This window comes from Anser cygnoides, chromosome 19, assembly GCF_040182565.1.
Source record: "Anser cygnoides isolate HZ-2024a breed goose chromosome 19, Taihu_goose_T2T_genome, whole genome shotgun sequence".
NCBI classification, from domain to species: domain Eukaryota; kingdom Metazoa; phylum Chordata; class Aves; order Anseriformes; family Anatidae; genus Anser; species Anser cygnoides.
Window position 1 is genome coordinate 3,486,577 of NC_089891.1, and position 24,023 is coordinate 3,510,599.

The 24,023-nt window shown below is 37.3% G+C and overlaps 1 protein-coding gene across 11 annotated transcripts in view; it reads left to right on the forward strand.

Moving 5' to 3' along the window:
* Positions 1–1,470: 1,470 nt before the first annotated feature.
* Positions 1,471–24,023, forward strand: part of B3GNTL1 (UDP-GlcNAc:betaGal beta-1,3-N-acetylglucosaminyltransferase like 1) — a 127,292-nt gene continuing 104,739 nt past the window's right edge. For 4 of the 11 annotated variants that reach the window (XR_010825868.1, XR_010825869.1, XR_010825867.1 and 1 more), the window contains exons 1-5: positions 1,477–2,066; positions 6,236–6,352; positions 6,478–6,577; positions 11,712–11,776; positions 22,169–22,234. Coding sequence is in view for 7 of the 11 variants with exons in the window: in XM_048075900.2 (XP_047931857.1) it covers positions 1,614–2,066; positions 6,236–6,352; positions 6,478–6,577; positions 11,712–11,776; positions 22,169–22,234 (801 nt within the window). In the remaining 4 variants the exon portion in view is untranslated. Of the gene's footprint in view, positions 2,067–2,124; positions 3,308–3,336; positions 3,743–3,762; positions 4,482–6,235; positions 6,353–6,477; positions 6,578–11,711; positions 11,777–13,104; positions 13,124–13,987; positions 14,332–22,168; positions 22,235–24,023 lie in introns of those variants that run through there. The other 7 variants (XR_007167943.2, XM_048075902.2, XM_013198432.3 and 4 more) reach the window with 7 other exon arrangements.

The following is a 24,023-nucleotide window of genomic DNA, read 5'->3' on the forward strand; positions in this document are numbered from 1 at the left end:
AGTGAAATCATTTGATCTGTGCTCACAACTCCGTAGGTCTAAGTTGTTCATGCTATAATTAGTCTGTGCCATATTTGAAGTGACGGAGTTGAGTGTAATGAAAACAAGGTAACTTCCTAGATGTTATGTCTTTCCACCAAGATCAGAAAAAAAAATTATTTGATAGCTGAAGCATCCAGAACTTGCAAGCTCACAGTAATGATCCTAAAGAGACGATCAGAAATAAAAGCTGAAGACAAGTATAAGGAGACATGCCTTTGATTCTGCAGCACTTCTAGCTGAAGCAACTGTTGGCGTGCTGTTCCCTACCACTGTGAAAATTTTCAAAGTAAAGCAATTGGAAGTAAAACTAGGCTCAAAGCATTTGTGCTTGCTTCTAAATAAGTCTGTCATGGCAGCATTAGGAGACCTCTTTTCATTCTGACCCACATGAAAGAAGAATAGGCACTGAAACAATGAACTGTTGTTTCAAAAACAACTTAGTTGCCCAAGAACACAGAAATTCCTGGTAGGTTTTCAAAAGGCAGTTAGGTAAAGGCTCTCAGTGGAAGTTAGATGCCTAGGTTGCATTGAAGTCCCACGGAACAATTTTTTCATGTTTGTGGGCCTTTAAAATTCTGTCCAAAAACCTCCAACATGAGAATCCCATTTTAAGTAACTTTATTTAGTTACCCTCTGTGGTCAGCTACAGAATATAACTTAGAAAACATTTCTGGTGGTTTTCATTGGTTCTCTTTCCTTGGGGAAGGAAGCAAGGGTTTTTGCTCTGGGTTTTGTAGGCTGGTTTGCATAATGAGGCATTGGTCTCTGACTGGAACTTTTGTTTGGTTCAGCATGAGTAAAGTAATACTCTTCTACACTTTCTTAGATAAAGCAAGGCATGTAGGCAATGTAAAAGCGCTAGCAGTCTTTGTCGCCAGAAAAAAAGAAATGATCATATTTAGCAACGCTGTTCACAGCGAGATTAAACCAAAGCTGGATGGAAAGAAGCTGTGTAGATAATTTGAAATAGATTCCAAGGATGAATTACTGCTTGGCTGTCTTCCTCACCTCCTCAATTCTCAGATTTGTGTGCCAACAAACATTTTAAGATAACTCTGCTCTGTTTGCTCCTTGAATTGTCTAGCTGTTTAACAGGCTCTTCAGATAAACAGGGGATAATCTCAGGATTTTGCTCAACAAAGATTGCTTTGTGCAAATTTTAAAAATTCTGAATAGGTTGTTGTACAGGGCCTGTTCTCGCGATCCCGTTTAGTTGTGAGTACTTTCAAGGGAGTAAGTGGTTGCACAATCATGGCTGGAGTAAGTAAATGATCAATAATGATATCATTACCATCAACTATTTTCTTTTTTTTTTTTAAAAAAAAAGGTTATTAAAAATACAATGGTAGCACTGAACAGGCCAGTCTTAACCAAGGGAAGTACTAAGGACACAGACAAACAGAATTGAAGAGCATGTGGGAAAGTGCAGGCACATTTATTTAAGACTTCAGCACGTCCCCACACCGGCCCTTCAGCGCTGCCACCACGGGGCCAGCGCACCCCTGGGCTGGGCGAGTGCTTGCGGCAGCCCCACACAGGCAGCGAGCAGCCATGCTTGAAAACTTCAAGACATGCGACAGAGGGCGGCCGGGGCAGTCCTCACTGGCCGGGCTCGGCCGCGGGACTGGGCCAGTGCAGCCCTCACGGGCGGGCCGAGCCCCGGGAACGGCCTGAGCCAGGCCCTGCTCCCCTCAGCGCCGCGCTGCTCGCCGCCTCCTAGAGCGGCGCGCACCACCCCGCCGGCGCTTCCGGCCTCTCTGCAACCGCCCGCATCTATCGTTGGTCCTCCGGGCTGTGGCGGCTGCACCGGGCCTGAGGAGGGAGGGGGGGGCTCGGCAGCGGCCCCGGGGCTCGGCCCTGAGAGGGGAGGGGGGCATTGCGGCGGGGCCGGTCCTGAAGAGAAACTGCCTCCGGCCGGGAGCTCCCGAACAGCCCCGCCTCCCCCCGGGGGCGGAGGGGCCATGGCGGAGGCGGGGGGGGCGGCCGGGAGCCCCCCGGCGGGGCAGGGCTGCGGCGTGCAGGTGGTGCGTGGGGCTGGGGGCTGCGGGGGTTCGTCGGGGTTTGAGGGGGCTGAAGGCAGAGGGAAGGGTTTGGAGGGGCTGTGGGGGAAGGCAGAGGGGTGGGTGTGCAGGGGCTGTGAGGGAAGGCAGCGGGGCTCCTCGAGACCTGGTTGTCCGTACGGAGTGAGGCGCTGGGCACATTTGGTTACCTGGGTTTGAAAAGATAGCCTTAAAACTTTCTTACGAAGCGTGATTCTTCTCCCTGGAAGGTTTTATTTTTAATTAGTTTTTCTTTCTTTAGCAAATATATACACGTACCCAAACGTATACACATACCGTGGATACAGTTTGGCAGCAATTTATGTTTGGGTTTAGCAAGGCAAACATACTTGTCCTGAAAAAAAGCAAAATAACACAGATTATTAGGCAAGTGAAAATGATGAACTTCACAGAATCTCAGAGCCTAAAAGCAGGTCAAAGCTTGTGTCCTAAAAGTCTTCCTGGGTTCATTTAAAGTATCCCATGGATGAGGTTTGACAAAACTAGCTGGTTTCTGCCAACAACCCTGAGTTTTTAAAGGGTTTGGAATACTGATATGAAAGCCATCATTTAAGAGTAATGGTTTCTGACTTCTGTAAAATTTTCAGTGGTGTTAAAATGATTTTTTTTAAAAATTTATTTTCCACATTCATATATGGAGATTGGTAAGAGCCAATGTGAACTGGAATTTGCCGAAGCTGAAACTAACATTTCACTTTGGGGTTGTTTATGGTATATGCCCTCAGTAGAGGAGGTAACACCAGAAACAAGAGGTTTCTTGGGTGTAAAAGTGAGTTGCACAGTTTCTGTCACTTTTTTTAAAACTCACATTTCTCCAACCTTGTGATCGATGTATTGTTTTTCAGTAGCGTAGCTGAGGGAAGAAGGAAAGTTTTGTTGTTGGGTAATACATTGGTAGAAGAAACAGGATTGAACTGCCTGCTAATCAGTTAGCATTCTGTCATTTTGCCATACATCAAAACTCACCTAGCGGAGCAGCCATGAATCATCTTCAGCTTAGTCAGGGCAAAACGACTTCACTAAAACCACCTAAAATCACTTCAGGCCTTATTCTAGAACTTTGAAGTCCAGAGGAAATCAGATGATGTCACAATGCTCCAACCCAGATCAGGTTCATAATGTTCATGATGATCATTTAACTGTTGTGCTTGGCTGTTAGGCCATGAAATGCTCCTCTGCTGGATTTTGCTATAAATAAGTCTCAGGTAATGAAAGAATAATTCTGACTCAGTTAACCTTGTAATGACAAAAATACATTAGTTATATACAATTCATGTCCCTGTGTTGACTCAAAATTATTGAAAAGAGCATTATGCGCATTTTACGTTCTCTGTTGTGGCGACAGTTTTCAAATATAAAAATGCTGCAAAGAGAACTCAAACAATAACCTGTGCTGTGAGTGGGCAGTAAGAGTTAGCATCAACTGAGCAAAAGGCTTTAAGACTTTAGGAAAACTGTGTTCCAGGTCTCCCTTAGAGACCTGCTTTTAGAGATTGCTTTAGCAAGGCTGGTGTTTCTCACTGGAGACTGTGGTTTGTCAGCAGTGACAGAGCTGTTGTTGGTTTTGTCCTGGGACAGAACATCTAGACAGGATCTCTTCAGTCTACTACCAGATGACGTTTTTCTACAAATCTGCAGCTGTACGTGAAATTTTGTGTCCAAGTTCACGTTTTTCTCTCTTTAAATGAACCAAGGTGTCTGGAGTGCTTTGGTACAGTCACACAATGGTAAAAGTCAGTTTATAGGTACCGAGCTTGGGGCAAGTGCCAAGTACAGCTTTTAAGGCTGGCTACAAACGTACAAATGAAGTAGAGAGAAGTGAAAAGCTAAACTCTGTGGTGTATTTCTCTTTGGCCTAAAAACAAAACAAAACGTAAATGCAGAAAAACAGTAAACTGATTAAGAATGGTAGAACCCAAGGAATTTCTTTAGTATCGTGTGTTAGCAGTACTCAGGCATTTCAATCATATTGCTGCGTGCAGTTATTTGTATGGATTTGTTAATTTTTCAAGTTTTACGTGGCAGCATCATCAGCAATTCAGTGCTGTACCGTATTTTGATGGGCATGTAGCTTACCGTTGCTCTGACAGTTGTGTGGAAGTAGAACTTGCTCATAGGAAAATGTTCAAGAGCATGCTAATCTGTTATTAGTGGCTCTGTTGAGATCAGAGTTGGTGACCTCAGGTATTTATGGATTGCTTTTATCTGTGCTGCCGTTAAAGTACTGCTTTTACTGTTTTCAGTTCAAGCTGAGCAGAAAAGTCCTTGAATGATGATTTGTGCTGCTGCTCTGACTGAAAACAGGAGCTCACTATGGAAAAAAAGCAAAGAAGTTCCAGTTTTACAGTTTTCAAACCAATGTCAAGCCAGTTTGTGACGGTATAGTCAAAATTGTACTGAGTTAGGTAATTAAAAAAAAAAAGGATGAAGAATCATTGACTATTCTGGATGTCCAAAACTGCATTGGAAAAATTGGAGAATACTCTTCTTTCTGAATGAATATGTTAGACTGATTAGCATGAACATTTAGGGTCTTATTTTAATTGCAATCTAAACATAAGCGATATTAAAATCCTGAGCAGTTTGGATATATTGGTTTACGATCTCAGGCCTGCTTATTTGTTGAAGTCTAAATACCCTAATGAGCCATACTTCTGAAATAATCTTTTTTTCTGTTGTATTTTTTTGTATTCAACTTGACTTTTTTTTTTTTTACCTTGTCCTTATTTTACTTGCTTATCTCTCTACAACAGAAGTCAAAGACTTTCTTTGCTTAAAAATGTAGATACCTTTGCCTCTAGTAGTTTTAAATACCCTTTTTCCTGTCACAGCATCCTGCCAAAAATCAGGATGTTCATTCATTTCAGACCAGTATAGTTTTTTTTTATTTTGCTGTGAAGTGCTGTTAAGTTTTTTATTTGTTAGTCATTGTTACTGTACATTGTACTCTGCGATATCTGAGTGTACATATATTGTACTGTGTAAAAAGAAAGAAAAAAAACCATAAAAACACTTGGTGTGCACAAAATACATCTACATCCTGATGTGCGCATTTGTGTGTGTTTGCACGATGTGCGTGTTTTGCACGATGTGCGTGTACTCAGCTGTGCACCAGATCTGTAACAAGTCCATTTTCAGTGCTCATCTGGTAGATTCTCAAGATTCTCACATGCTCACAGTAGGAACTGATCGTCTGGTTCTTCCAAGTGCGTGTTTATGGTTACACCACACGATAAGGAGTTTGAGTTCTGTTTCTAGGAACTTCTTAAAATGTCCTGTGAGACTTCTTACAAGTTACTTGGGCTCTTTGCCTTAAATTCCCCATCTATTATAAGGCACCTGAACAGGTACTGGTTTGGCCTCCCCCTTTACAGACATTGCCAGTGTACTGTTACTCAGGCAAATTTCCTAGGACTGGCGTGCTGTGAATGGAAGGTATTCTTTTTGAGATATAGAAACAATTTTGGGGGTTAAAAATGAGAATACTGATGAGTACTTAAACAGAGAAATCCCTCATCTGTGATTTCTAACCAATTTTAAGATGAATATTTCTGATAAGTTTTCACACTTCATGCTTATGGGGCTGAAACAACAGAGGCTATAGGAGGAAAGCCTGTAGTTGAAATGAGAGACTAAGGAACTATGTCATAAGTCATCTTCTAATGTGTTTGATATCAATTTTAGATAAAACCATATAAAAAACTTGTCTAGAGTCCAAGGATTCAGGCTGCACATATAGTATCTCCAGTTAGGTAATAAGTCAGAAGAAAAATTGATGAGTAAGATCTCTTAATGGAAGATAGAAGTAAAGAGTGTCTTATGAAATGCAGGAATACTGGAAGCAAGTTAGTGTCGTGCTATAGATGGTTTGTCAGCATTTTTCGTTCAGTAGTCTCTTGTTTCCTTGGAGATCTACCAAAAGTAGAACTCAGCAAATGTGAAGTTTGAGAGAGGTGAAAGCAAATCATGTATTTAAAATAAAAATAAAGGTACCTTGCCTACTTCCATATTCTTGTGATCCCTTTTTGGTGAAAGTTAGTTTCAGAAAGATCTGGCACTTCTCCTTTTTAATGAATATTCTTGTAGTGTAAGGACAAAAATAGTGCTTACTGACTTTTTCTTTTTTTTTGTAGTCTGTCATTGTGCCTGTTCACAATAGTGAATGCTGGTTAGATGAGTGCTTGAAGTCTGTCTGGGAACAAGATTTTAAACAAACCATGGAGCTGTCAGTTTTTAATGATGCCAGCAAGGTATGTTTCAGACCTTATTGAAAATACTGTCCAAGTCAATACCGTCTCTGATAGAAATTTTTATTTTGGCTGTTTGGTTCACCACATAAACTAGAATAGCCGCACCTCTGTCATCATTTTTCTAGGACAGTTCAGCTGAAATCATCACAAAATGGAAGGTCAAGTTGGAAGATGCTGGTGTTCCAGTAATCATCGGTAGCAATAATTCTTCTCAGCCTCGAGGAGGTATGTAACTTAATAGTGATTTTTTTTTTAAGAGGTAGGTTGCTATGATAGACATCACTGTTTTACTTTAAGAAGTGTCTTAGTAGCCACTTGCATTGCAATGGAAAAAAAACACATTGGATGCGGAGGTCTGGAAAACAAAAACTCATTCCAATTTAGAATTTGGCCCTGTTGTTTTTGGCTCCATAAGATTTGTTTATATGGCCAGGAAAGAAGAACTTGGCTTGATACTTATGCTCTACTCAGCAAAAGAATTTTGTTTAATTGAACTGTACACAATGTTGTTAATGCTTACAATTTTACTGTGGCTTTCTGATATCTGATTTATCTTCAGAAGATAGGTCTTAAGAAAAAAGAAATACAAGATTTCTTACATAATCATTTAAAAAGTAAGTGCTTGTCAGGATTGTAGAACAGACCCTGAAAATGTGAAATAAAGACGTAACAAGCAAAATTATGTGAAAAGGTTTATTTTCCTCCTGAATCTCAGTCCTGCTTCTTAGTCACTTGAACAATTTCCCCCTTTCCCAAGATACATTCCTTGGAGTAAAGTCCAACTTTATAAACAACGCAATTTAATTGAAAGTCATAGATTTTTTTAATTTTTTTTATTTTTTACTCATTAATGGCTGTGGAAAAACTTGGCCATGTTCCATAATGTGGAGATTGCAGGTTTCTTACTGCTGCCATTGCAAAACTCTACTGATTTAAAACAGTTAAATTTGTGGTCCAAGCCAAATGAAGAGGTGGTTCTGGGGTTTTGCAATTGGGCTGTAAATAACAGTCATGTTGAATTATGAAGTACTTTGCTGCTGGATGAAGATACAAATGGTTGGATATGAACTGTAAAACTTCTGTGTTTTTAATTTTAATCTCACTCTTTTTGTCAGAAGTGGAGGAAAAGCCAGTGTTTGCTTTTGTTAAAGGGGCAGAGGCCTGGGGTGAAATGGAAAATGCATTTTTGATACCACTTTGATCAGATCAAAACAGAGCTTTAAAACAAGTTTTGATGTGGGAGCTAAAAACTCGCACTAAAACTCCTTGGTATTTACACAAGAGGCTAAACCAATATGTGCAGTGAGCTACCTGACAGGTCTGTAGGGGGATTCCCTATTGATTTACATGCTACTGCAAATTACATTTAGCCAATGGGAGAGATAACAAACAAATCTCGCTATAAATTTTTCTTCTTTTTTGTTTGTTTGATGTTTGGGCTTTTTTTTTTTTTTTAGCAGACAAGCTTGCTAAAATGTAAAATAGAAATAAAAGCATGTTGCTCTTTGAAGAAGCTGATGTTGAGTGGCGTTAAAGTTGGAGAATCACGGCTGTGTTCTGAAGATCAGTAAGAGGATGAAGCAAACAGAACACTGCTCATATTTTTATGGGAGCTGTAGATACAATATTTCTGTCATTCTGGGTTTTGTGACAGTGAGTAGCCAGGTAGGAGTTAATATAAAATTTCATCCAAATTTGTGTCTTTCAAGATAATCTCAATTAAGAGACACATTTTGGAAACACTGTAACACAACATCTGGTAAGTTTGTTTTTTTTTTTTAACACAATATCCTGTTTGTAACTGAAAAGAAACCCAGATTTATAGACTAGTCAAATTGGTCTTACTATGGAAAAGCCCAGTTCTGTTTCAGAAGGCTTAATTTTCATCCCATTGTTGAAACACAAATAACTACGAGTTTCTGAACTGAATTCATCTGTGACTTGGTGTAGGCCCCTGGCTTTATTTGCTTTCATTTCCTTTGACTATAGACTTCTTTAATGCTTTTTTTTTTCTTTTTTTAACAGTTGTCAGACCTAGCAATACTGAAGCATAGCGACATAACTGTTACTATAAATATTTTTAGTGTTTTAATCTTTCTAGCATGAACTGTTGTTGTTTTGACAGTGCAGCTTGTAATATTAGCATTGTTGAGCTGGTGATGAGACAAGGTTGGTAGAGCAAATACTTTTGGGCAACTGATAAAGCTGGAGTTAAGTAATGTAAAGAATTGCTTGTATTCCAGGAAACTTATTTATCTTCCTTTTTTTCCACCTCAACTACTGGGTGATCTGTCTTCTTTAAAATCTTACCTCTTTTAGTAGCTGGTGATCTAAAAAGCTAAGGAGGTTGTGATTTATTGTTAATACCATCTTGTTATATAGTTTCCATTTTAATAAAATATTTCCTATGTATAAAGTCTTGTTCCAAATAGACTTGTATTAATGGCATGTGTAAACTAGTTTTAGTTTGCAAGAACACAGGTGCAACGTTTTGACGATAATTTATGGTAATACTCCGAAGTCAGTTCACCTTTGCACTCTAGGAAACTGAAACTAAGTTTGAGTTGTGAACTACAATGAGTATCTTGTGCCATTAAAGAGAGATGTCAGATTAATTTTTGTTTTAACATGTATTTGCCAGTGTTAGGGTAGCTGAAACCTGAACAAATCTTTAAGAAATTGTTGGAAGGGGGCACAGCTGTGAGCATTGTTTTAAATAATAGTATGAAATGCATAGTTCTTTTTTTTTTTTTTTAAATAAAAAAAGCTTATTCATGTGGAAGTCACTCTCAGGTCACCATTAAAATGAGGACATCTTTTCTTCATGGTTGTTACATTTTAGGAGCAGGTTACTTGAAATCCATAGTATTTGTTTGCTTTCAGTGATTTACTTTTATTATGTTAAGGACTAGTTACAACTGTAAGGAGTCTTTCCTTTAATAGAAGATGCTTTAGTACAGAAACAATGTACTAGTCAGGCTTCACATCTTCAACTATTTACACAAGATTAGGATTTATTTCTGATTCTTTTCTAACATGTAAAAGAAAGGGGGGGACCTAGAAAAAAAGAAAGGGTCACTTGCCTAAAAAAAGGAAACCTTTTTCTTTCCAAGAGTAAGGAATGTTAATATCTCACTGAGGCTTAAGTTTTTACGGTTGTAACCATGGTAACAGGCTCTTTTCACCAAGTAAGCAGGCCTTACAAAACTCAGAGACCTGGCACAAACATTTGATTTTCTTCAGTAGAGTAATATTAAAGAAATTATTTAACTCATGCCAAACATAGGATTCATTGTGATGAAAACTTTTTAATATCTAGTTTCTCCTACAGGGAATTATATCTCATTTTAATAGTTTTTTAGATATGCATATTCTCTATTTAAAAAAAAAAAAAGCTAGTATAAGAAAAGCTTTAGGATGGTTTCTGTTTTAATCTTAATAAATATTTTCCAACTCTTTTTCATAATGAATATTTCATAACGTTTTTGTTTTTTTAAAGTGTGTCTATTTGAAAACAAGATCTGAGGTATTTCAGAAAGTTCATGTAGTAATATAACTGTCATCTTGTAGTTGTCTTTGAATCTGCTTCACTTTTTTCTTCGTTATTGATTCCTCAGACTTTGTTAGTTTATACTGAAGATGGTTGAAATGTTGGAGTGTATACTAATGGCAGGATTGAAATGTAAATACAGGCTGCTTTACAGCTGGTAATGGTATATCCGAGTATTGATTTGATTGATGTCGGGTCAAATTTTGTTCTATCCTGTACTTTTTCCTCTTTCTTTAGTAGGGACCTCTGCAGCATTAGGGTTTTTCTTGTTTGGCATGTTCAGACCTGCTAACTTGCATCAGTTGTTTCCTGCTAAAATCACTCATGCCAGGATCCAGCTCTGCTGTTGTGCAAAGTACTGACTTTGCCAGCTGCTTTTTTACTGCCAAAAGAAAAAGAGAGTGAGAGTAACTGTATATATGAGATTAGATATTCATACATGTATAAAAAGTTGTATGTAAATATGCTGTAAGGTAATAAATCCAAGAAACCTATGAAGAGGAGAAGTTAAGGTAACTCAAAGACACCCACAAAGTGAGAATTAAAATACTTGAAATACAAAAGAATAAAACAGTTACAAGGAAGAGCCTTTATCAGTACTGTTGCTTTGGCAGTTGATCTAATGTTCCTTTGAGGCGGTAAAAAATGCAGTCATAAGTCTTTTTCTTTACTTGGACAACTTAGCAAGATAGCCAAGAAGCAAGTGCATTAAACTAAGTAAACCTTTGAGCCCAGTTAAATTTGTTTCCTGAGCAAACTTAAACATGGATCTCACAAAAAGAGTAGAGAAGGCTTTTGTCTTTTCTGAAATGTCAAATCAGGAACTTAAGGAATAGTAATATTTAAAACTACCTGACTCCATGTCATGGTGAGATGTTATGGCTTTATCTTTCCGGTTTTCCCATTAAAGAAAAATAAAAATCAACGCAACAGTATTACGTATCATTGCATCACATGGTTAGCAAGCGTATCAGAGCGATCTTGATCTGGATTCTCTGAGTGGGTTCCAGAAATACTTTAAATAAAGCTTAGATGCTATATGTATATATTACCAAATGGAATTTCTATAGGGTTTTTCAGAATAATACAATATAGCATGGTCTTGTAATGCTGTCTGTGACAAGAATTCAAGTGATTCCAGGTAAACCAGCTTACACTTCTTCCTTGCAGATGTGTTTCCATTGCTGAATTCATTTCACTGCTAGTTGCTGCAGTTCCTTCCTTATCTTTGGTTGTGCATTCCTGCTCCCTCTTTTTTTTTTTTTTTTTCCATTTTTTTGTAGCTTTGCCACTTGGTTGACCCTCCAGCCTCCAGTGCTGTCATCTGCTTCAGAAATTAAGCTGACAAAAAAGTTTTCTTCTAGTTCAACTTCCTGAAATGGCATGGTAAAAAAGCCTAGATTGTCATCTGACTGAATTTATATTTCAGGGTTATGATTAAAGAGATGAATATGTATATTCAGCCAAGGTTTTTCATCATCTGTATGTGTACTGGATGTGAGGCCTAGATAGCTGGACTCTTCAAGGTTTATATTATGTATTATCTCTTTTGGGAGGGGTAGTAAAAGTTCAGTTCTGCTTGGTGATAGAATTTTGACATATACATCTGATTAACCACACAGAGAATAATACTGAAATTAACATACATTTTAAATATTTAAAAGTTACCTGGTTTAAAATATGGAAAAATCCGTATTTTACTTGATACTGATTTTTGTACTTTCTTCGGTCTGTTCCTGACTGCAGTAAGCTTAAAAAAAATTCAAAGGTAAAAGCTACTATATAATTTTATCTTTATTTTCTCAACAGTTGGATTTGCTAAAAATCAAGCAGTAATACAGAGTTCGGGAGCCTATCTCTGCTTTCTGGATTCAGTAAGTTGATACATCATGTTTGACTCAGTTTTGTCGATAAGATTGTCTCATCATTTTTGATGTCGTGGTTGGTTTGCCTTAAAGACAAGCTCTTTAAAGGTGGTTGGGTGTTAAACATGGTGGTTACTATTTATAGCCCTAAAGTTGCCTTCCAACGTGTAGCAAGTCCACAGCCTCACACCATTCTTTGATCCTATGGCATTTCACAAGCTTTTGTGAGCAGAGTTGGGCAGGGTTGCTGTTTAGCTGTTTTTAGGATTTTTGCTTTCCCACGTGCTCCAGAAAATGATATAGATGAGAAACTGAGAGCTAATCTACTGGCTTTTTAATGCAAAATAGGAGATGTCTCATCTCCCATCTTGCTTTTTTTTTTCCTTATCCTTTGTTGTATACCTTCTGTGAACCCATTCAGCTCACTAACCGACAGATAGCTATCTGACTTTATACAGCTTAATATGCAGTGAAGGGTTTCACAAATGTGCATAGCTGATATGAGGAATGGTGCCATGTGGCTAGGATCAGGCAAAAAGAGCAGGACCTTTAAGGCTCACTGATCTCGTGTAATTTCACCTGAAGATTGATTCTTTCCCCTGAATTGGCTATGGTTTAGTGTAGTACTAGGAGGAGATGGCTGCAGGAAGTGTAGGCTTTCAGGTAGGGTACAAGTTAACATTATGATTGTCTGTGCTCATTAGAAAGTCGCGTGATCTTTTTCATGAGAGTAGGGAGGTAAACTCTACAGCCTTATAATCACACAGGTTTTAATTTGGATGTTCTTTCAGTTTGCAAACTCCATTTGTTGTACCAGCTATGCAGATTTTTTTTTCCAACAGTGTACTGTTGCAAGACCCAAGGCAATTTGGCATAAGTTTTTTGTCTTACTTACTATTTAAGAAATTAAGCTTTGCTGTTGGCTCTCCTGGCCTTTATTCTTGCTGTTATTAAATTATTACGGTATATATCAACACTTTGCCTTTTTAAAAGAGTATGTTTGAATCTATCCTAGCTTCCTGTTAGTGATTTTTTTACAGAGTATGTTTATATAAATCTTTGTGTACAAGTTTATGGAGGGTGAAGCTTTGAAATGCAGTGTCTGATACGTATATGTATAAAATGGTATGTCAGAAAACAAAATTTGAGCATTCATTGGACACATGGAACTCACAATCACACATACAAATTAATGGGTGTTTGGACAGGTCAGCTTCTTACATGTCAAAGAAAAGTATTTCATATTCAGCACTGAGTGTCAGTGTCTGTTTCATAAACAGATTGTTTTGAGGAAGTATGAGCATGAAATCCACTGCTCTGTTTTTGATCCCCTGATTCATCAGATTGTAAGAGCATGTGAGTATTACAAATTATGCCATGAAGTAGTTGAAATGATAGCAGTTTTGTTAATACGAATAAACCTGGGATCCAGTTCTTTGTGTTTTACTTCAGGTAGACACAGATCCCGGGGCCAGTTTAATTTACATGAATGATTCTGTGGATTTAACTCTCCTACATTGTGAGTCAGTGAAGCTACTTACGCAGATAAATGACAAAAAAAATAGATATTAAAATTTTGCAAAGTTCAGGTGTTTCAGGCTTGGATAAATACTACATTGCATGGGGTATTATAGAAAATACATGATATAAGTTGTGTACATACTTACATTGACTGAAGTTAGCTGGAGTCCACATAAGCATGAGTGAGAAATTAACATACTGTTCTATTGTCCCTTGGAGCTTTATATCTTCTGTCTCAAATCTGTATAAAATAATTTACTGAGGTCAGTCTTTCAATCCAGACAGATGTAGTTGTTTGCAAGTTAATATTTTTGTAGAGATCTCTTCAGAATTCTTCATTTATTTGCCTTATGGTGTTTATGCACCATGCTTCTTTGTGCTGCTGTGTTCTGTTTGCTGACTTGTTTTCTCATCCGCACAGCAAATAGAACAATTACAACTACTATGAAATCAGTGGAAGTTTTGAATTTCTGCAAGATTATTATTAGCTTAAGTTGATACTTCATGTAATTAGGACCTAGTCAAAGTGATACGATTGAGAATTTTATGACTTCCAGTACAGATAAATTCGGAAGAAGCTAACAAGGCTTTCTGTTCTACACATTTCTATTCCTGCTATTGAGCTTCATGCTGCAAAACAGAAGTCATTCTGACCTAGCAGAAGCCTAATCTTGGTACAAAGAAATACTAAATGATTGGCATTGCTTAAGTGTATTTTCTACCATCTCCCCTTGTGGCTGCCATTGTTTGCTGAAAACAGATTGGAGGAAATAAAAATGAATGTGGAAACTGTTACAAGTCTAAAAATTGCTCAATATTTTGGCCATAGTTAGTAAATGTTGTGTGATAATAGCTGCACCACAGATGTTGCCAGCTGTTTAATAGCTCTGCTTCTACACACCACCTACCTTCTTCATTTCAGTCACCAATCCAGTGTCAGGCTCTATAGGGAGGAATGCTGATATCAGCCGTTTGGAATGTGCTGCAGTAATGCCAAGGAATTGACCTTCAGATGTGCAGGCATAATTGAAGCTTTGCTAGAGGTGGGTGGAGAGAGGAACGGGGCTGTGTCAATAGCTTGTATACATTTTGTATAGGTGGAGAAATGCGTTGTGGCTCCTCGTACGTTCATTTCACTTACGCGTCTTTGGGAGTATTAGCCGCAGAGAGACTGTTTTGCTTGCCATTCCAGCTGGAGTCAAGCTGCTTGTGTTATGTCTCTCAACACAGATTTGCGAGGACAACAAATTGGGAAGAAATGTGGAGGGGAAAAAAAAAAGGTTACAGAGCTCAGAACTGTCAGAATTTGATCAGCCTATTCTAGTATGAAGTGGCAGCTGTTTGACTAATAGCTATTATGGAGTTTCTTTGCTGTAGCTGTTGTTACAGATTTCACCTCTAAGCTACTGAGGCATTTTTCCCACCAGCAAAAGTAGAAAATGTGAAGATACTTAACAAATTGTTCTTATTGTACTCCCAGAAAAATCTTGGTCATAATGACATCAGAGTTCACTAATTATGCTAATGTATTTCACAGTTACTTTCCTCCTTTTCAAATTGTCTGCATTTACTTTATCTACCAGTTGCATTTTATTGTGGTTTTAGTTTGTCAGCTCTCCAGGGTGGTTACCATCTTTGTTTTAATCATTTACTGATTTTTTTTTTATTGCTTTGAACTGCTATTTTCATTGACGCTTACCAAACATACCTATCCTTCTGTAAAACTGCATTTCTTTAAAAAGGAACGTGCTTTCATTCCATCCTAAGAATCTGTGTAGTTTCCCATTATTTCAGGTTTAATCAAGGTGTTTTTGGAGGTTTCCTGACTTTTAAAGAATTATAAAATCATGTCCTTTTTCTGACCTGCAATATTTCTAGCCCAGTCATATTCCCTTGAGTCCTTGACCCATTTGTTTTAGTCCTTTGAAAGGTTCTGTCGGCAGTACATTGCTGTTTGCAAGATTCTTACTTAGCCAGTTAAGAGTTGTGACTGTGCCGTGCTGTCCCCGCACAGGGAAGCAGCTGAGCTTTATTCACCAAACTGAGGGTGGACCATCAGAGTCAGCGTTCTGCTGTTTGAATTGGCGGCTGCCGACCTGTGCGTTCCCATTTGTGACATTTGCTTTTAGGATTTCAGTTGCAGGATGTCAATGTTGCTGTTAAATAGTGCATAAGCTTGTCTTGAATTTCAGGTTCAAAAACACTTCAGGGAGGGGTGTTCTTAAAGGTCTTGGGAGAAGGTGGTTGGGCCTCAGCTAGCTGCTCGGTATGTTTCGGGGACCTCCAGCCTTCAAGCTAGTTTTCAGTTATTAAAATAGCTGCTTGGTTTTATAGGCTCCTTCACTTGCTGGTTTTGGAAGTTGCTGTTTTAAGTTACTCTGCAGGCATTAATAACCTTTTGAAATACTTTCATGGAAATTACCATTTGTATAGGCCAGAAAATGCAGCAGTGATCAGACTTCATGTATTTGCTTTTTTATTGTTGTTGTGACATAATATTCCTTGCAAATTTGATCCCCAAATTAAAAACTGAGAGAAAGTGTTACTCAATCAGCAGGTGAATGGATGTAGTGATGAACTCCATTACCAGAAGCTCCCTCTCCCCCGAAGAGTTGTATGTTTTTCTGAATCACTAAGGAGAACCAAAAATTTAAAAAAAAAAAAAAAAAAGGGGGGGGGGGACAACAAACAAACAAGAAGTACTTGAAGGCATCATTCCTCTTACATATAAGTTTTTACAGAACAGTATTAAAGATGGATTAAATGTCCCTGTCTGGAATGTGAAATGTTACTTGTCTGTTTCATAAATAACCAAACCTTCAGAATTTGGCTGTCATAAGCTCCCTACACACTCCTTCATCAGATTATTAGTTAAAGGGGGTGGTTGAAATTGACGGGGAAGATTTTACTCTGGTCTGAGTTTACCGACTTTGCAGTGTGAATGACTTGTTTCCCTTGTCTGTAAGCACTCCCATGCTTTTTTTCAGTGATCCAACTGTGAGAAAGATCCAAAATTTATCCCCAGTGACTTCAGAAATGTTAGGTATAGAACAGCATATGTCTGCATTTGCTGCACAAACGCACCAAGGTGGGAATTGCCTTGATGTCAAAAATTTCCCATCAATTGGTAGTCATGCTGAAGTAAAAGACTTCACAGGAAGACTTTAAATAATTTTATGCTGGTGGAATGTGCCAGTCAGTCAGGTGCGTAAGATCACTGAACATGTCCTCTGATGTAGGGCTCTTTGTTGCCATGTTCAAGAAAGAAATGGTGCACCATAAAGTCAGCTTCTTAACCTTGGAAGTGGTTCCTTTGTTGTCCCTTTCTTTCTCAAGGTAGTTCAGAAGTAGAAACAGAAGGGAAGCGTTTTTTTTTTCCCTGTGATATTGCAAGTGCTGACAGTGTGTGTGTTCTGCTCAGGTGAGACGTGCGTGGAATTTGTGTGCGTGATTTTAATGGGTTTGATAGCGTGGGGCTTCTTTAAAAACACTGCTTCTGGAAAACTGCCGATGATGAGCGTATTTGCTTTGGTAGTCCTGTCGACAGGCCCAGTTTGTGGAGGCTTTAGGCCTTTTACTTCCCTAGCTCAAGGAGTTGTACGGAACAATAGCAAAGAAGGATTTCACCTACAGTCTGAGCAGGTGCAGGGTAAATGAACGCCCGTTTGATGGATTGAAAGACTTTGGAGATGCCATGTCGTTTCTTAGTGAATCTGATGTTCCTTCTGGTGCTGCTGCAGGTTGTATTTTAGGGGCAATAGCTGCAAGGGAAAGAAAAGGCTGTTACTGTCAGGACGGAGTGTATCAGCCTTTTTTTTGTTTTTTTGAGCAACATGAAGAAGTTTGCAAAAGTGTTTGATGCAGAGTCTGTAACATGAGCTTAAGGAAGCAGTTCAGTACTGAGCTTTAATTAGTGTATTATTTATGTGAGCTTTTAAAAAGAAAACATGTATTGTACGTTCTGTTGTATGTTTTGTCTTTACTTTCTGCAGTAAAAAAAAAACACTTTCAAGGGAAAATCATCGTTATCACTGTGGAGTTCAGTGTGGTCCAGACAGCCTGCCTGGTTGAAGAAGCTAGTGGATGTTTGTCATTTAAATTTATCCAGAATGATTTAAGAAACAAATAATAAAGCAACAACAGCTTTGAAAAGTATCTTTAAACTTGGATTATTGACTTAGATTTCCTTTTCTTCAACTAAACATACGAGGAAAGTAAAAAAAACTAGCTCAGCGTAAATGGCGTGTCTATGACGAATGCTTGCCTCTGGTTGGAAGGAAAACAACGTAGCTGATAGCTGTGTAATGAGCTGTTCTGGTCCTGCAGCATCTGTAAGTGGTGCAGAACTTGACAGGAGCAAGGCAGCTTTCTGCAGAAGGGATGTATTGGGTAGGACCGCGAGCAGGCAGAATGCCTGCCCGACTGAAAGGTGATGGAGATCACGGCCTCCCACTGGCAGAAACACATCTGGGCTTGTTTAGAAATCCCTGCTGGCTTTTCATGTGAAATAAAGTCCTTTTCATTCTCCCATCTTTCAGCAAATTGTTTCCCTACTCCGAATGGACACTGGAGAACAGGAAACATGTTTGTAATCAACAGAATTCCTACAAAATCTGGGTTATTTTCAGTGCCTAATGTAGGCTTTTGTTTATATTGCTTTATTGCTTGTCATTTACCTGTTTGGCATTGTTTGCATTGTATATACGTACGTATTTAGCTGGCAGTAAACCCAGCTATTACCTGAGATTTTTCTTAATTTTTTTCCGAAGTTTGGGGAATGTAGTCACCTGAAAGTAGATTTACTCAAAAATTATTTTTATTTCCTTATCCTATTGTGAGTACATACTTAGTGGAAGCATATTTATTGAACATTATTTTAAATATGTTCTTTTGTCCATTCTTTCAGTGAGGGGAAATCTCTCTTCATCCTGTCTGCCTTCTATCTGCCAAGAGACGACCTTTAGACGCTTTCATGTTAACAGGGAAAAATGAATATTTAATTTTTTTTTAAAAGAAGGGAAGTTTAACAGAAGTTTCCACTAAAATTCAATGTAATTTACTGCTAGCCTTATCTTCCCTAATCACATCTAGGAGACAGAAACGGACTAAATGTACTTTGCTATTTCTAAACGTAGTCTGTTTTTCTAAACAGCATCTTTTTCTAAATACAGTAGTATGTTTTTTCTAAACAGACTAAATATACTTTTGCAGCTAGATTCAGATGTGCGCTTTTTTGTCTGACGTGGCATGAGGGAAAATTATTTTGAAAAATGGTCTAATTATTCAACTTTTGTTCTCAGTTTTAAACAAAAAACGTCCAAACTGTTGACTGTAGAAACCAATATCTGTCAACAGTTGCTGAATTCAATATCATAAATACAATATCTTTGATAGGAAATCTGTGATTATGTAACGTACAGCTGTATAAATTTAACATCTTAGTTATCTACTACTGGTTAAACTCCGTAAGTTCTTAGCAGTATAGTGTGTGGTTGAGTTCTCACTGCTATCTGTCACTGGCCTGTGAAATTGAGAAATTTGTAAAGTGCTCTGATTTTGTGGCAAAGTCTTTTTGCTTTTACTCATTAGAACTCAATTTCTTCTTTCTTTCTTCTTTCTTTCTTTTTTTTTTCTTTTTTTTTAACACTGACATAGAATGCAACCTCATTACTAAAAACTATTTCTTCAGGATTATTTTCTCTTTTCTGCTTTATCATAGTAAAGAATCTTTAAAGTGTGTTGAAGTTGGATTTTGCAGTTAGCTTTCTTTTTTCATAGCTGTCCAGCCTGAGTATTAAAAAGCTAGGTGGATGAAGTTCTTCCTCATCATTTGATTGCTTTATTTTATTTGGGATTGTCTTAAACTACTGTTTTTTTTTTTTCATCCTTCTATAAACCCAGGAAGAATCACAGAACTAAACAGCAATGCATCATCTGTGTAAAACTTTTAAATAATAACTGATAAATAAATGGAGAGATTTTTTTTATTTAATATTTTAAATAAAGGATAAAGGTCACTCAGGGTAAGAGTTCATAGTTTCAGAATATTAGAGAACAAAAATGTATTTATTTTCTTAAAAAGCATTTTAAAGTTTTTGCAGTCATAGTGCTCCCTCTTAAGCTGGATTTTACATAATACTGATGATCTTGGTGATAGCCTAAGACCCAAATCTGTAGTCTTGTTAGCTTTGCCAATAGCGTCCACATGACATAGTGCTTTGTTAGGGGGAAACAGACCAAGCTGTCTGCTTATAAAAACGTAACGTTGACCTGTATGGTGAATGGAATATTGGATTTCATTTGGATTATTTAAATCAAGTTGATTATTTTTCATCGTTGTGAATGTATGAGTTCTGTTTAAATTTATCTCTTGTGCAGGATCATAACTGGAACCTTTTAGCACAAGAGCTTACGTTGTATATTGTAAGAGATAAAAGTAACATTGGTCTAAGCATTTTCATTCCTCAGTTTTGGATGGATTTCTTTCTGCATTCTTGGTTTTTAGGGATTTAACAAGAAGACAACAAGGTGTGAACAAAGCTCAGTTACAATATAACTCCTATATTTTGTATGAAAACCAGATTTTAATTAAAAAAAAAAAAACAAAAAACAGCTCTGTGGTGTACAGAGAAATGTGATTATTGTTGTTCTTATGGGCAAGGGTAAATGTTTTGCTATAATGTTTGCTTGATGAATTGATGAAGTAGATTAGCTGGCAAATATTATTGTTTTGAAGTAAGTTTTGAAGTAGCTGTTGTAGAGAGCTTTATTCTCCCTTTATAATAAAGGCTGAGAAATCTGTTTTTTTCCACTGTTGGTTTTGAAAAAGATTAAAATCTCTTATATTTTTACTAAACATATCCTGAATACAGAAAAATGCTTTTGCCAGTATATCTCTTTCTTCTTTTAAGAACTTGCATGCCACAAGAGTCAGTTTTATTATTCTATTGTTTAATCTTTAAACTTCAATTGTGTTAAATAGTTGGAGCTACTTCTAAAACTCTTTTCATCCTCCTGTTGATTTTGATAAGACTGTAGTGTCACCTTTATATCAAGGTCATTCAACCCTCCAAGCCCTACTTATCCAAGCACTAATGTTGCTGTTGATTTGACTGAAAGTTTTAATGTGAAAGTTTTGGGGAATTCAATACTTGTATTTTGGCTGTAGCAGGAATCTCCTTTGAATAATTTTAGTGTGAGGAACAGTGAAAGAATGGATGTAGACCAGGAACTCAGGAACAAGAACCAACCACGAATTATGTTTGCCTGATAAGCTAGAAATGTTTGGAAATACACTGAGGAGAAACAGGTTGTATTAGCTTTAACCAGTGTATAAGAGAGACTTGGTACAGCCCAGACCACAAACAATGTTTCTTCGTATTGCCAGCATGTCTCGAATCTCAGGCTTTTAAGCAAGGTTAGTTCCTTATCCACATCCGCTGCCAGTATATGGCTATTAGACCTTGTGGTTAAAGAGATGTTGGGTATCTTTAGAAATGTAAAATGTATGAGTGCCCATAAGAAATGTGTTGATTGCAACATCTGTCATGTAGTAGTTAGGTCATTTCCAATTTGAACAGGACTGAGTTTAGCCCGCTAAGAGTGTAAAGTCTCAAGTCTCATTATCAGTGGGTTGTTTTTTTGTGTTTTTTTTTTTTTTTAAACTGTGTTTTGAGTGCTGCAGGTTTCAAGTTTTGTTACCTCTTCAGTGTTTGCACTCAGAGTTGTCGCACTGCTCAAGAATATGCTTCGCTTGGTTGTAGTCAGTCTGTATTTCTATCACTGATGCATTTGATCTTTTAACTCCTATTGATAAATAATGCTATTGGGGATTGTTGGTGATAAGATTATTGTTAAGTAATAAGATTATTGTTGATTATTGTTGTTGATAAGTAATAAGATTATTGTTGATAAGTAATGCTATCTCAGAAATCACTGAAAGACTAAATCTAGGAAAGAAAAGCCTTATTCTATATATTGCGCTGCTAGTGATTCTTATCTGACTGGAGATTGATTTGCATTGTGGAAAACTGGTACAACTAAGTGTCTTGCTGGGTTTTGTAGACACATGTGCAAGTATTACTTGGGAAATCAGAGACTTACAAAGTAGGATTTTTTTTTACTCTTTGATGTTGCTTAAAGTTTGAGAACTCAACCTATACACAGCTATGACTGGAAGATTCTGATGAATCTGGTTAACACGTAACTTTAATCTCTCATTGTGTCTGCTTTTAGGTGACAACAGCAAGATCATTTAGCGTCTTCAGCTTTTACACTACTAGCAGATACCCTAGACTGTTTTAGACTTGTCTCCTTATTCTGTCAGTCTATATGTACACAAGTTCGTAGCCTATCTGCTTGATTAGTAAGCTTGTGTGCTTTGAATGGGAATATATGTTAGAAAGCAAGAATCTTAGTTTGCACATGAAATGAGGGCTTCATTTAAATGAAGAACATTTTGAGTTGATAATGTTATTAGCTATATCTGTTTTATTGCTTTTTGTACTTTATAAATGGTTTTACTTCTTGTTGGTGACTATCATCCTGCCATATACTTTAGTGGAAAGGTTTTCAATGTATTTTAATCTATTGAGGTTGAATCAAAGTAGCAGATGAAAATAAGAATGCATTTTAAAAATGCTCTTTCTCATTTTTAACTCCACTTGCTCACAGGCATTGAAGAAGTTAGATGCAAATGTGTTACTTCCGGCTCTTTGAAAGAAACAAGCAATGGGCACAGTGACTTTCATATTTGTTCCATTTGTACGTCTGACTGCAAGCCAGTAAAATGATGTTAACTTAACAGCATATTCTAATGTGTATCTGAGTACTGTACTGTGACCCTTTTTATATTCAGTAACAGTGTGCTATTTATTGCAGGATGATGTGATGATGCCACAGCGGGTTAGACTGCAGTACGAAGCTGCCATTCAACACCCAAACAGTGTGAGTACTTTCTTGTGTGTGTTTGTGCTTTTCTTTTTTTTCTTTTACAGAGTGCCGGATACATCTTTAAAAGGATATGAAAATTTCACAGTAGGTCTGGTGGAGGCAGAGCAATACACAGTGTATTCTTTTCCTTTATTTTTAATCCTTGCACTGAATAGTAGCTTTGATTGAACTTCTTTTCCTCTGTTTTTCACTGTATAGTAAACCAAACGTCATTATGACTGTGATACTCTTTTTCAAATAAGTATACAGGTTTCCTTAGTGTACATAACTTAAAGGAGAACGTCTTTTTTATATAGCCCTCTAAGGTAATGTGAAAAGCTACAAAGGATCAGCTACAAGTATGGTTTAACTGTTTGAAATATTTTAGAAACTGTAAGGAATGCATGTGTCATCATTAATAAACTGGCCTACAGTTAAATCAATGTTTTTCCCTGGTGTCTGCAAAAGAAAACATTATTAAGTAGGATGCCATTATTTATTCTTGTGACATGAACTCTCAAAAGCAATCTATGAAAGAGTTGTTTTATGACCTGTCTGATCGTGATGTTAAATCAATCTCTGTGATTAAGTCAAGTATCCCTTGGAGAGAATTTGTGTATATCCTCCTTACCTGAAAATAATAAACAAAAATAATTTTCTATGACAGTTACTTTTTGTCAATATTACTGACATATACATTCCTTTATAAACCCGAAAACTGAGTTTGTACTTCTGTCAACAATGTTTGGCAAAAATTGGCATAAATGAAATAAATCTCACAAGAGAAAATGTCAGAGGTGTTAAAACTGTGCGCCAGAGGTTTCTGGTAAAGAAAGGGTATTTGACTTGGTCTGTGAAGAAGCTATTTCCTGCAGTTCTTGGAACAAAATGGACAGTTTGAAGATTATTGCTGTCTGGGAATTAAACACTTTGAACTTTTCCTCCCAAAACACCGACTTCAAAGTAGAGATTATTGTGGTTGTTTCAGCTAAGGAATCCCTGCCAAACAACCTGCTGCTTAGTGGTGGGATGTGTACCTGCTCATCGCAACACCTGTACTAGGCCTCTGATGAAATCTGATAATCCTTACAATGTAATTTATGAAATTATAGTTTTAGTAGCACCTGAGTAGCAGTTAACCTGATTCATATTATGAACATTAATAAAAAGATACATGGAAAGTTGTTTTTGTTCTGATATGAATCAGTTAATGTAATTCTGTAGTAAAATGCCAAAGAACCGGAGAGGCAAGTTGATCCAGTTAGCTTGCTCTGTGGAGACCAGTGTTAGGAGCTATCGTATTTCTTACTTGTATGACTTCTGTATCTGTCTATTGAGACTTTTTTAATTAGACTAATTTCAACTAAACAGTTTGTAGTCTATTTAAAAAACACTTCAACTGTTTTGTTTATATTCTGTTATAATTTAGTGTCTAACAGCATTAGGTATGAGCCATTAAGTGGCAATTAAATAAATAGTAATGAGTGCCTGAACAGACTGAAGGGTGTCTTCATGATATATTCTAACCAACACAAACTTGTTCTTCCTAGGCTCTAAACTCATCTAAAGCTGTGGTCCTGTTTTAGGGTGGTACTGCTTGTCTATTTACAAAGCTTAACTTGGGCTTTGCACTTCTCTAAATAAAATTGTCTGGAGTCAGTCTGACTTAGTATGGGAAATCGGGGTTTCCACTTTTCAGTTATCTGACATATTAATACAGAAAATCTTCAATTCAGGGAAATGTAAAAAATTCTCACAAATGAATGGAAAAAAAGGCCTGAGATCTTAACAAAAATGATAAGAC